Source organism: Nymphalis io, chromosome 15 (assembly GCF_905147045.1).
Source record: "Nymphalis io chromosome 15, ilAglIoxx1.1, whole genome shotgun sequence".
NCBI classification, from domain to species: domain Eukaryota; kingdom Metazoa; phylum Arthropoda; class Insecta; order Lepidoptera; family Nymphalidae; genus Nymphalis; species Nymphalis io.
In genome coordinates, this window is record NC_065902.1 from 970,622 (window position 1) to 984,646 (window position 14,025).

A 14,025-nucleotide genomic window follows, 5' to 3' on the forward strand; every position below is an offset into this window, starting at 1 on the left:
ACCAGCCTGCTACTACGAATTTCTTGATAGAAATATCTCTTATAAAATTCGATAGAAGGCAATAAAACTGCCTTGTTTAATGCATTTCTTGTATATATGTACATATATATTTATTTATTTTTTTGATTTTGTGTAATTTAGTTTTTTTTATGGGCAGTTGTTCTCTTCAAGATCGGATAAACCCGTGGGAATCAGTATTGATGACCAGCGCGCCCCTCTTATGCGCCATTACTCCGAGGAGCTCCCGGTCGTTGACCAAGGAGAGATTAGGGCGGCTCTAGAACAGCTTAAAAACAACAAAGCTCCGGGAGATGACGGAATCACAACAGAGTTGCTTAAGGCAGGCGGGACTCCGGTCCTGAAAGAGCTAGCAAGCCTCTTTAATTCCGTCATCCAACATGGCAAGACCCCGGAAACGTGGAGCGGGAGTGAGGTGGTACTGTTTTTCAAGAAAGGTGATAAAACCCTCTTGAAAAACTACAGACCAATCTCCCTCCTGAGTCACGTGTATAAGCTGTTCTCAAGAGTCGTCACGAACCGTCTCGCCAGACGACTTGACGAGTTCCAGCCCCCAGAGCAAGCCGGCTTTCGATCAGGCTACAGCACCGTGGACCACATCCATACTGTTCGGCAGATTGTGCAGAAGACCGAAGAGTACAATCAGCCGCTGTGTATGGCATTTGTGGACTACGAGAAAGCCTTCGACTCCATCGAAACCTGGGCAGTGCTCGACTCATTGCAGAGATGTCATATCGATTGGAGATATATCGAGGTACTGAGATGTCTGTACAACGCCGCTACAATGACTGTCCACATCCAGGACTGTAAGACGAAGGCGATCCAACTGCGCAGAGGGGTGAGACAGGGGGATGTAATATCCCCGAAACTGTTCACCAACGCGTTGGAAGACGTTTTCAAAACGCTGGATTGGACTAGGTATGGAGTCAATGTAAACGGCGAGTACATCTCACACCTTCGATTTGCCGACGATATCGTCATCATAGCAGAGTCGCTGGAACAACTCACCGAAATGCTGCGTAGCCTAGGCGAGTCTTCCCGGTGTGTCGGTCTCGGTATGAACTTGGACAAGACCAAGGTCATGTTCAATAGGCATGTCGTGCCGGGACCGATATACGTCGAGGGGAAACCTCTCGAAGTTTTAGTGAATATACCTACCTAGGACAGATAATACAAGTCGGTAGGAACAACTTCGAGAAGGAAGCCGATCGAAGAATTCGCTTGGGATGGGCAGCATTTGGCAACCTTCGTCAAGTCCTCAAGTCGTCTATACCGCAATGTTTGAAGACGAAAGTCTTCAACCAATGCGTCTTACCTGCCATGACATACGGTGCCGAAACGTGGACACTAACTGCGGGACTAGTCCACAAATTCAAAGTCGCTCAGCGTGCTATGGAGCGAGCTATGCTCGGAGTATCTTTGAAGGATAAGATCAGAAATGAGATTATCCGGAAAAGAACCGGAGTCACCGACATAGCTTGCAAAATTAGCAGGCTGAAGTGGCAGTGGGCTGGTCACGTATGTCGTAGGACCGATGGCCGTTGGAGCAGACGAGTCCTAGAGTGGAGACCGCGAATCGGCAAGCGCAGCGTAGGGCGCCCTCCAGCCAGGTGGACCGACGACCTTAAGAAGGTGGCGGGCACCAACTGGATGCGGAAGGCGGAGGACAGGGAGCTTTGGCGCACCTTGGGAGAGGCCTATGTTCAGCAGTGGACAACGATTGGCTGTTGATTGATTGATTGATTGTGTAATTTAGTGTACACAAAAGAAAGTAGAAATAAGATAACTCATATTCTAGCTCGATCTGGGATTCGAACCTAAAAATCAACCGCGCAAGTCGGCCACTAGACAATCGAAGCTTATATTTACGTTAACTGAAGCTTTCATTGTAGCGTAAGTTAATGCTTATTCATAAAATATAACAGAAACTTGTCCAAAAAGGTACACCGACTCTTGTCAAAGTATTAATCGGTTGAGAACAGTACTGCCGTCATAATATGTGTCGAATGATACATAAATATTTGAAGGTAATACAATAATTATCGTTAAACTACACGCACTTGTAATTCAATGCTCTTCGGATATCTATACGCATGATGAAACTATAGAGGCGATACGTCTGTATGTAAAATATGGACTTATAAACGTTCATGTAAAAATTTTCATTAATTTCGTATTTTGTTACGTAATATGATATAATTTAAAATTGGTCTGCCTCGTTGGTCTTTTGGCTTGATGTAAGGCCGCAGACCCGGAGGTCCTGGGTTCAATTCCCAGGTCGGGCCAATAAAAAGTTATTGCGTTTTTCTATCAGAAAATTCTGAGTAGCAGCCCGGAGTCTGGAAGATGAAAGTGTGTTCACTCCCGTGCCTCGGAAAGCACGTAAAGCCGTTGGTCCTGCGCCTGAACTCTTTCCGTTCGTGTCGGATTGCCGTCCCATCGAATTATGAGAGTTAGGGAATAGTGGTGCACCCTGCACCTGTGCTTGCGCACACACTTGTGCACTATAATATCTCCTGCGTGGGCTAATCTCTCTTGAGATTGGCCGCCGTGGCCGAAATCGGTCTGGAGGACATTCATTCATTCACGATAAAATATTAATACAACGTTTATGTATGTAACGTTTCTAACGTAAAGTTTCATATATGGCACGCGAATTTTACGTTTTTTTTTTTAATGTGGATTTTTTGTTTAACCAAATTATTTTTACATGTGCTGTTAATATTTTTGATATAAGTATGTACTTCTAAGTAATATTTGGGTTGTCTAGAAGAGATGAAACTGTTAATCACTAAAAGGTAATATGATAAGATTCACGCGTTCGTACCACTGGGCCATCTCGACTTAGCGGTATATAATACATTTAAATAAGATTTTATAAGAACACAGGATCCTCGGGGTATAGAAACCGTTTATTTCCACGAGTCACGACAAACTTGGACAAAGCTGAGGATACCAGCGCGTTCACTGATGATTTGGTAATTAATAATGAACTATATAATAATATCCGAAATAAATCTCTCGAATATTCCTGTTAACATACAAGGGATATACAACCAACTTGTGCCCTTTAACAAAACCCAGAATAACGATCTGAACGACGTTATTTTTATACGAAACGACCATTTTAGCAATTATTTTATCTATTTCCTTAAAAAAACTCCCTGAGTAAACAAATATCAATTGAGCAAAGTTGTAATTCAATTGTTTTTTTTTTATTTAGTTTTGTAGTCTATCAACTAACACGATAATTGTATTACATTATACATCCAAAGACTTACTTAAAGCCTTCTTTTTATGAAATCCATTTTTTTTAATCTATTCAAACTTAAAGAAGAACATTACTTATCTTATCACCATTTTAGATAAATCCTAAGAATGTACAGATGGAAGCAACAAGGAAATGACACAGAAATAAAAATATGAAAATTTTAATATTATAACAATTTAATGACGTCACATCATGTACATCTAAAATCAAACAATATTTATATAGATATTCAAATAAACTGTTCATAAATAGTTATATACGATCGTCAAATAAAATGTTGTCATTAAATTTGGCGGTCTGTACCAACTGCAAAAACGAGTGGGCTAAGGGCTACCTATCTATAAATAGCTTTCCACTACAGCACTATAGGTACCCTAAATGTACTTTCCACCGAACCGGCTTACACGGACACACCTTAACGCACACATACACGCACGGCTGCGCGCGCGCAACACAAGGGCGAAGGGAAATTTTGGCAATAATTTGTGGTATACGAAACGTACGGCTGATGCGGGTGCAATTTCATTTAGTTATACTCAAAATATAACACATTTATGATTTTACTATTACTCAATGCTCTGTATATTGGGGATCCTATAGCGTTGCCGTTTTAATTTTCTTGATTCAACAAAGTTACATCTAATTATCGGTCCAAATATAAAGAAAAAATAAATTAAAAAATTAACGCCATACTTAGGCGATACTTCACTCATATTAAAAATTAATATGTATATAAATAAAATATACAATTTGAAAAACTCTTTAATATTTAAGTCGAGATGGCCCAGTGGTAAAACGCGTGAATCTTAACCGATGAACGTGGGTTCAAACACGGGCAAGCACCTCTGAATTTTCATGTGCTTAATTTCTGTTATAATTCATCTCGTGCTTTTCGGTGAAGGAAAACATCGTGAGGAAACCTGCATGTGTCTAATTTCATCGAAATTCTGCCACATGTGTATTCCACCAACCCGCATTGGAGCAGCGTGGTGGAATAAGCTCCAAACCTTCTCCTCAAAAAAGGGAGAGGAGGCCTTAGCCCAGCAGTGGGACATTTACAGGCTGTTACTACTTTAATATATTTAAGAATAAAAAAAATATTAAAAGTAACAAGCACATTTCTATAAATGTTGCCCGTCTATCTATCTTTTTATGTTTCATGAGTTACAATAAGAATATTTTTCTTTCGAATGTTATATCAGTAAAGTCAGAGGGAGAGATATCGGTGTTTAAAGAAGATATAAAATTGTTGTACTAATCACCCAATAAAAATGTTTCTGGGCATATTTTATAACTTAATAAGCTAATGTAATAACTTTTTATAAAAACTTAAAATGTTTCAGTTCTATTTTTTTTATACTAAACGGCTTTTTTAATACCAGAAGAATACCAGGATATGTTTTTTTGTACTTGCTCCGTTCCACATAAATACATTCAGATATCTATAATTGGTTTGCATCATGTAATAAAAGATTTATTGCAGTAGAGACCAAATAGGTAAATAGAAAAACGATAAAAAGTTATTATATGCATAACTTGTAATAAATAAACTTAGCTCAAACTAAGAACAGTTTTACAAATGCATATTAATATAAAATTAAATGATAAATACACAGCAATTTATTAATTTAAACATTAAACAGAGTCAAATTAAAAACATAAAAGAAAGCAGTGCACTATAAACACGAACTCATAAATATTAACGTAAATAAAGTCGAATCAAAGCTTTCACAAAACTACTTAGAAAGAAATAAAATCCAACGAATCGTTCCGCGGGTTTCAGTAATTTTATAAAAGTACTGCACTCTGTTTCGTTGAGGGTACACTAAAGTGCTAATATGGGCGAACGTCCTTGTGTGGGTGTGTATGTGCATGTGTGGGGCTGTGCGTGTGTGCGGGCAGTCATTATTCGTAAGTACTAGAGGATAGAACGTCAGTATGTATAGATTTTGGGTGTACAGTCGTGGAAAGATATAGGCTTCGGAAATGTGTAATAATAATTATTAAAATGACATGCCGGTTGGCGTGGTTTAAGGATGTGGGTTCGATTCCCATCCAGGACAGATATTTGTGTGCATGAACATGTCTGTTTGTCCTGAGTCTGGGTGTAATTATCTATATGAGTATGTATTTACAAAACAAAAGTAGTATATGTAGTATATCAGTTGTCTGGTTTTCATAGTAAAAGCTTTGCTTAGTTTGGGATCAGATGGTCGTGTTTGAATAATGTCCTAGGATATTTATTATTTATTTAAAGTTTATCCGTCTTTAAACATTATCCTTTATATTGAATGAGATTTGAATGAATGACACTTAATATACAATGTACTGTTAAAATGCGTTATACGAAACACATTTTCGATACATATTAGAATCAATGTCAAAGCTATATCGCTATGCGAACGTTTTTTAAGTTTTTTTTTTATATAAACAGATTGACAAATAGTTTATTTATTAGAATGTAATTCGCAGCGTTACTTTGATTTTTGTATGATAGTAAATAGTTACAAAATAATGCCAAGCAGATTACACAATATACATAAGTATTATTAAGAATATTATTATGAAATAATAATACGATTTATTTATATATAAATATCTAATCAATCTTATGGAAAAACAAATGAAATCAAAATGCACCAATCATTATGTGTAAAAATACGTATTAAATGTACAAAATTGATATTAAATATACATATTTAAACGTCATCGACTGTACATCAAGAATCCAAGCACTCCTGCACTCGACCAAACTGCCAAAATCGGTCGGTGCGGCGCAAGCGCATAGGTCAAGCGCACTCAATCCATCCCCCTCGTACTCGCAAGAGAAAAAAGGACAGATATACATGTTCTATAGAACTTGCAAATATGCGGTCGACGAAGTATGCAATAATGATTTTTTTTTTATTTTTTATTTTTTTGTTTTCTTTTTAATGTTGTACATTAACATACACAAGCTTAGGTAGAGAAATTTTGATAATTATAGTGAACATGAACATTATATCAATTGAATTAAATACTTGTATATACATTGAGTCGTGATGGCCTATTGGTTAGAAGACGAGAATATTAAGCGATGATTCCGAGTTCAAGCGCAAGCAAATATCACTGATCTCGCAAATTCACGTGCTTAATTTGCGATTATAATTCATCTCGTGCTCGGTGATAAAGGAAAACAATGAAAACCTGCATGTGGAGGATGAAAAATTGCCACGTGCATCCACTAACCCGTATTAGACCAGCATGGTTATGAAAGCTGAAAACCATCATCTCAAAAAGGATAGAAATCAGCCCAGCAGTGGGACATTTACAAGCAGTTTACTATACTCCTTTACTAATATACATATCATCAAATTACGTGTGCGAGTTTGTTGTTAATATTGATTTTTATCGATAAACACACCATATAGCGCTAAACAGTCAGTCCACCCTTTACGATTTGCACCGTGTGCCAACCGGAGATTCTAATGTAACTGAACTATCTTTTAGATTACAATCTGTATATAAAACATACGATACCGTTTATCAAAATAAATTAAAGTATTTCCAGGAATATATTAAGAAAGCTCCGTCAATGAATACCACGCGAGCGTTCGCGAACTCTCGCATTGAACTTTTTTAATCAAAATAAATGAAAAAATTATCTAAATTTCGTTCCTATATAATATAGTGAAAAGTAATAAAAGAAAAGTTACAAGTTTATCATCTCGAGTAAAAGAAGTATCGATTCACCACGCTGCTCCAGTGCGGATTGGTGGTTTCATCCCAATCCTTCACCACCAAACACGAGATGAATTCCAATAAAATATTAAGTGTGATGACCTTAAGAAGGTGGCAAGTACCAACTGGATGCGGAATGCGACGGGCCGGGAGCTTTGGTACCTTGGGGGAGGCCTATGTTCAGCAGTGGACTACGATTGGCTGTTGATTGATTAATTGATTAAGTCTGTGTTCTTCGTATAAAATCCACGTTTTATCACTGGGCCAGTTCGAAGTTATCTTATATAAAATATATATATACAAATAAATATAATTAATTGATATGTCTGTCTTTGTAATTTCAAAATAATTTTCTGTTATACGGCTATAATGCTATTTGCAATTTACCAAAATCAAAATGGCAATTATTTTTAATTTTGTCTTAAAAATTAAAAGTGCAAAGAAATGCTGCCGGCTAGAATCTACGTTCTAAGCTGGTAGGAGCGTCCCATTTAAGTTAGTTTTTAATTGACGATTCAAAAGTGAAAAACACAGATACAATTAAAATAGTAGACTAGGTAGTAGAACCTTGTACAAACCCGTCTGGGTAGGTACCACCCACGCATCAGATATTCTACCGCTAAATAGCAATACTTAGTATTGCACAACAATTTGTGTTACGGTTTAGGGTGGGTAAACCCTTTTAACTACAGGCAAAAGATCACTTACAGACATAAAATTTTCCCAGCGCTGGTGGCGCATTGGCGATATATGCCTATAGGCGGTAGTGACCACTTACCACCAGGGGAAGTAAAAAAATAATATAATTTATTTACTTAAATACCTTTTATTATCATTAGTTTAAAGTAAAACTATGTTAAGATAATTATAAGAGAACAACTTAAGCGCGCCCAAGGCCAGCAAAACTTCATATTTTGTTTTTAATTTAATATTGTGGTCTCCTTTAATTGAAGGAGCACATATTTTTAAAAAATATTCCACGATGTAATGTACTTGTAACCCTTTGTATCCTTTGTTGGAGATCCTTAATAAATAAATAAATACTTCACACGGCTCTCTCTCGACGTGGTCACATTTTTAGACATTTTCTATCTACAAATACCAACAGCATTGTATTTGATTATTTTTATCGTGGCGCACATATGCTACAAATTATTCTGAAGAATATGGTATAATAATTTTAAATATATTATGACAATTAATTAATTAACATAGCGCTGTCAATTTTCGCTGTCAATTTTCCACAGTCCTCTGATCTCAACCGCGCCGCAGTGACTAATTTAAGAAACAAATATACGTTGAAGTATGAGTGCCATGCGAAGAGATGTGGTCTATCGCGGAAAGGAATTATAGTAAGTGCCAAAACTTTTTATTATTATAAAACAAAAACAAAAATATTTTAGAAGAAAAAAATCCCTTAAAGGGCTGTATAATTCGAAAATCTTTGATACTTATTTGAAAAGTAAATATTTTTATTTTAATCATCAACAAAACTGCGACTGATCATGATATTTATAATATTATTGTTTATCTGTGGACTGTGTGTAATAATGACCTCCAGATCGATTTCGGCAACATACAAGAGAGATTAGCCAACTCAGTAACTAACTACACAAGTGTGCGTCTCATAATCCGATGGGACGGCAATCCGACACGACCGAAAAGAGTTCAGGCGCAGGACCAACGGCTTTACGTGCTTTCCGAGGCAAGGGAGTGAATACACTTCCAACTTCCAGACTCCGGGCTGCTACTGAGAATTTTCTGAAAAACCCAATAACTTTTTATTGGCCCGACCTGGGAATTGAACCAAGACCTCCAGGGCTTTGTGCAAGCTCGTCTGGGTATGTACCACCCATTCATCAGATATTCTACCGCAAACAGCAGTACTTGGTAGTGTTGTGTTCCGGTTTGAAGGGTGAGTGAGCCAGTGTAATAACAGGCACAAGGGACATAACATCTTAGTTCCCAAGGTTGGTGGCGAACTGGCGATGTAAGCGTTGGTTATCATTTCTTACAAAGCCAATATCTATGGGCGTTAGAGACCACTTACCATCAGGTGGCCTATATGCTCGTCCGCCTACCTATTCAATAAAAAAAAAACGAAAAAAATACACGCCGCGGTTGTCTTGGTGACTTTTTTTGACAGCGACGTTATCTTGAGTTATTTTCATTAAACTTGCAACTTTGACTTTGAATTACCATTATATCGGTCGAGATCTTGAATAACAAATAATCTATGGTATTCATTATGGATTCGAAAGAAATTACGTTTTGTATGCCGGCGAAGTTATTATCGAAACTTTTGAAACAAAATTAAAGATGATATAAACAGTCAGGTGGAATAATTTTCTATTATAAATAATACAAATTCGTTTTTAAATATAAAGAACTCTATGTGGGGCATAACATAGGAGAGCCATTAGTAAATCGTATGGACTTTAATTGATAGATAATTCTATGATTTGTTAATATATACAACTATTAACATTATAGTAAAATAAAGAATATGCATATATGAAACTACAGAATTTTCATGAAAACATTTTAATTAACTGTAAAACGAAAATGTTCCATCAATTCGAAGATAAATTTCAATAGTAAATTTGTGTAAAAAGTCTTCTTACTTTTTCTGTATATATTTTTAACTTGCAGGCAACGCCTTAGGCTTCATACCCGCCTGTTATGATTTGTAATAAACCGAGATTCTTCATGTATTTTCAACATTTATTTATAATATTTGAACACAACTTCGCGTACGTGGTATGAACCGACATTTTATATTCAGAAACTTTTACCTATTTAGGAACTATAAGATAAAATTATACGTGTATTTGTAATCATGTCCAATATATGGTTGAGTAAAGATCAAGTTCCTTAGTCTAACTTTGAGCTGAAAATTTAAGAAATAATTCCACCAAATTATTCTTTTACTTCTATGTATAATATTATATAAATTATCAAGATAATCACAAATTATAAAATATAAATAGACAGCAACCATTTTATGTCACATGCCACTATAAATTGGCGAGGCAGTTATAAAACAAAGTGAATTACACCTGTCGTTAATAAACACCCAGTAGTAATAATTTGCTTTCGTTGTAGTGAATATTATCAATGAAATTTAAACTAAAATATTCAAAAACATGTTTTACCTTTTAAAAGTAAAGAGTAATCAATTATTTGTGACTTTATTATTATTCGAACGCCTACACTAAAAATTGAGCAATTAAATTCAAACGATGATTTGCTATATTTTTCATAAAAATAATTTATACTAAGGAAATCTTAACTAATTTAATTTTACTGGTTACCTACTGTTATTATATATACTCTACACTCCTTTTAGAATTCATTACTAAAATAAATTTTCCGTTAACTAAAAATAAATTTAATAGAATAAGACGTATATGAAGTAAAGAACAACAAAGTAAGTTTGAATCGTATACAAACGCTATACTTATGAAAATTTTGCAGATAGAATTATTAAATTTGTAATTAAACAAATAACTTTTAAATATACACTAAATCATATTGTTACGTTCCAAGAAGTAATTACTATTTATTTGCTTCCTAATAATCGAACCATTCACATCCTACACAATACATATTATTATTTTTTTTTCAATTTGTGTCAGTACAATTTTTTACTTACCTGTTGGTGGTTATTATCATGCTTCTCGCTGCTATCAGAAATCGATGAATCAGTAGGTTTCTTACACCAAGTTGGGCACCAGCGTCTCAGCATACACCTACAATAAAAAATAAAAAAAAAATTAACGAATACAGCTAAAAACTACTCTGCTATATAGACATACAAGTATTTGAATAAATAATGTAAATATTTAAGAACTATATATAAGTTGTAAATAAAATATATTTGAATCTAAAACAATATATGAATAAACTTTAAAACTGTGCTGCAAAAGTAATTAATGATCACACTCAGTTTCGTATATATATATTTTTTATATTTCTAAAACAAGTAATTGAAAACGACTAATGTTAAAGTGGGATTCCTTAATTGCTTGTCAGAATCAAGTCTATTAATTCGATTGTTATGGATCTTTACATTTCATATTACCTTGATATAGTTTTAAGATATGTGTATTTAATAGACTGGAAAAATTGTCTATTTATGTCTATAACAGTATACAATAGAATATGGTAGTGTATTAATAGTTTTTGAGAGTATAACAATCGGATAGAAAGTTGTTGGTGTTTCCAAGCGCCCACTGCCAAAACTATAACGAATACATGAAAACTTTGTATGTTATATTTGTAGATGTCCAATATGTCTACAGAAAATACCGCAACTGTATGTTTTATCTGTCCATAATAAATTTTTACTAGATATATGTCACGGTTATAATTTTTTTATAAACATTTGCAAAAAAACTATAAAAGTTAGTTCAATTTTTAGAACACACTATTATTAATAAAATAGAAATAAGTAACAGAATAATATAAAGCTTTTTCTGTTTTTTTTTTTCACCATTTCTTACCTCCACGCGCCACCAACCTTGCGAACTAAGATGTTATGTCCCTTGTGCCTGTAGTTACACTAGCTCACTCACCCTTCAAACCGCAATACAACAGTAGTAATTAGTACTGTTCGGCGGCAGAATATGTGATGTATGAGAAAAAAGTGGGGCATGTAGTAAGGTGTATAAGTAAAGTACAAGCGAATAAAATGTTTTATAAAGAAGCTCTTATTAAATCCATGAATTAAAACGGTTTTTAATTGCCGGTCTTCGGAATCGATGGTAACTTACATTTAATTTAATCTGGTGTTCCCAGATTAAATTAAATGTAAGACTCGAAAGTTCTTCTAAAAGCCTTTTTAATATAGAATACTTTACTTTTCATTTTAATTGCCTTTCCATATCGTATTTGTCAAGTTAAATAAATGCTTATAAAATGATATCATGTCGTAAAGCCTTAATTTTGCATCAAACGCAATGCAAAATCAGTAGAGCACAGTATCTTAATTTTTTGTTTATTCAAGGTTATATAATTCTAAGACGTAAGTCCGTTGTCACTGAAGTTCTATTCATGTGAACTAAAAACTTTTCGAAGTAAAAAGTTCCCACATACGTACGTTACATTGGAATACTTCGGAAACAGTGATCTGTCTTGATATTCAGTAGTTTGGCTCACGTCCAGATCAGCAAGTTGAGGTAAGAGATATATCACGGATTTCCGATATAAGTAGGATATTTTTCAATAAATTTCACAAAATATCCGTCCATTTCGTTCATATTGATGAGTTAAAACTTTAAAAGTGAAATAAGTCACCGGAGACAGTAATTATTATTATATAATTTGTTTATGTCTAGGGTTTATATCACTAGGAAGGAACAAACTTACTACGAAATTATTTTCTAGCTAACATTATGTTTATTTTTGTGTTTATAACACCCCAGGGTAATATACGTGTATTACGTACTCGTAAATGATAAACGTTAGTGGTATTTTTTTATATAAATACAGCGTTGTAGACTACTTTATATGTGGTTTTATCGGCTACAAACTGATATATTAACATGAGGCCGATACTATATTACACAATGATAACATTAAAGCCATTTTTAATTTTCTCTTCATATGTAAATGTCCCACTGTAAGACAAAGGCTTCCTCTTCTCATGAAAATAAAGTTGCGCCGTATCCCCTCACGCTGCTTTAGTGGATACTCATGTGACATAATTTCATATATATAGATTTGTCACGATGTTTTACATTAACGCTGAACACAGGATGAATTACAAACATAAATTTAGCACATAGGAATTAACATCTTTTTCTTTATGTATAAATGTACCTCTTACTTTTGTTTGCTTTTAATCAAATAATTAATATTTAAAAAATTTAAATGTTCTCCGATATTTATATTTAATTCATTTTATACTAATCAAGTGATAATTTTATAATAATTTAATTGTTAATGTCTTTTCTATTTGTTATAAATATTTTGACTTAACTCGAAATGTTGATATATTTTGCAACAACTATAATTTAGGAGACACTTGATTTGTATAACGTCATGTTTAAAGGCATATAATGGCATATACTGGGGTTATCTGAAGTCCGAAGACAGGGGGAGGACACGATAACTCTAGAGTCCGGTAACTTACTCTACTTCCGCGAAGGTGATAACCTCTCCCAGGGTGGTGTCGGTTTTCTAGTCAAAAAGGATCTCATTAGCAGCATTGTGGAAATCAGTAGTGTGTCGAACCGGGTAGCGTACCTTGTCCTAAAACTTTCCGACAGGTACTCCCTGAAGGTTGTACAGGTATATGCGCCAACTTCGACATACTCTGATGATGTGGTCGAAGCGATGTACGAGGACATCGCAAAGGCCCTCAACGACACCTCGAGGGCCCACTACAATGTTGTTATGGGAGACTTTAATGCTAAAGTGGGAGTACAAGATAGCGGTGAATCGAAAGTCGGACCTTACGGCTTGGGCTGCAGAAATCACAGGGGGCAAATGCTGGTAAACTTCCTCGAAGCGCAGGGGCTTTTTTTGATGAATTCTTTCTTTCAAAAGAAGCCTCAGAGGAGGTGGACCTGGCGAAGCCCCGATAACGTGACAAGGAACGAGATAGACTTTATCATCTCGAATAAAAGGCACATATTTAGAGATGTTTCAGTGATCAACAGGTTTAATACCGGAAGTGATCACCGCTTGGTTCGAGGCACTCTAAATATCAACTTAAAAGCCGAAAGATCGAGAATGATGAGGTCTACTCTCCGACCTACCATGCTCCAAGCTGCTCAAGGCTCCGAAAAGTTCCAAATGGAACTTCAAAATCAATTCACCGCGTTGGAAACCATAAGCAGCATTGATGAGAGAACCGACACGCTGGTCAAAATACTGCAAAACACATCCCGCAAGTGTTTTCCGCCACAGAGAAGAGACAACGCACCAAAACTCTCTGCTGAGACACTCGAGCTCATGAGAAAACGACGAGAACTACCATCGTTTTTGTCAGATAAGGCCTTAAACCGAAC

At 35.2% G+C, this 14,025-nt stretch overlaps 1 protein-coding gene across 2 annotated transcripts in view; it reads right to left on the bottom strand.

Annotated features, from left to right (window-relative positions):
* LOC126774048 (uncharacterized) overlaps nt 1–14,025 on the bottom strand; it is a 65,122-nt gene that overhangs the window by 16,020 nt on the left and 35,077 nt on the right. For both annotated transcript variants that reach the window (XM_050495369.1, XM_050495368.1), the window contains exon 4: nt 10,665–10,761. In XM_050495369.1, the coding sequence (XP_050351326.1) occupies nt 10,665–10,761 (97 nt within the window). The remainder of the gene's footprint in view (nt 1–10,664; nt 10,762–14,025) is intronic.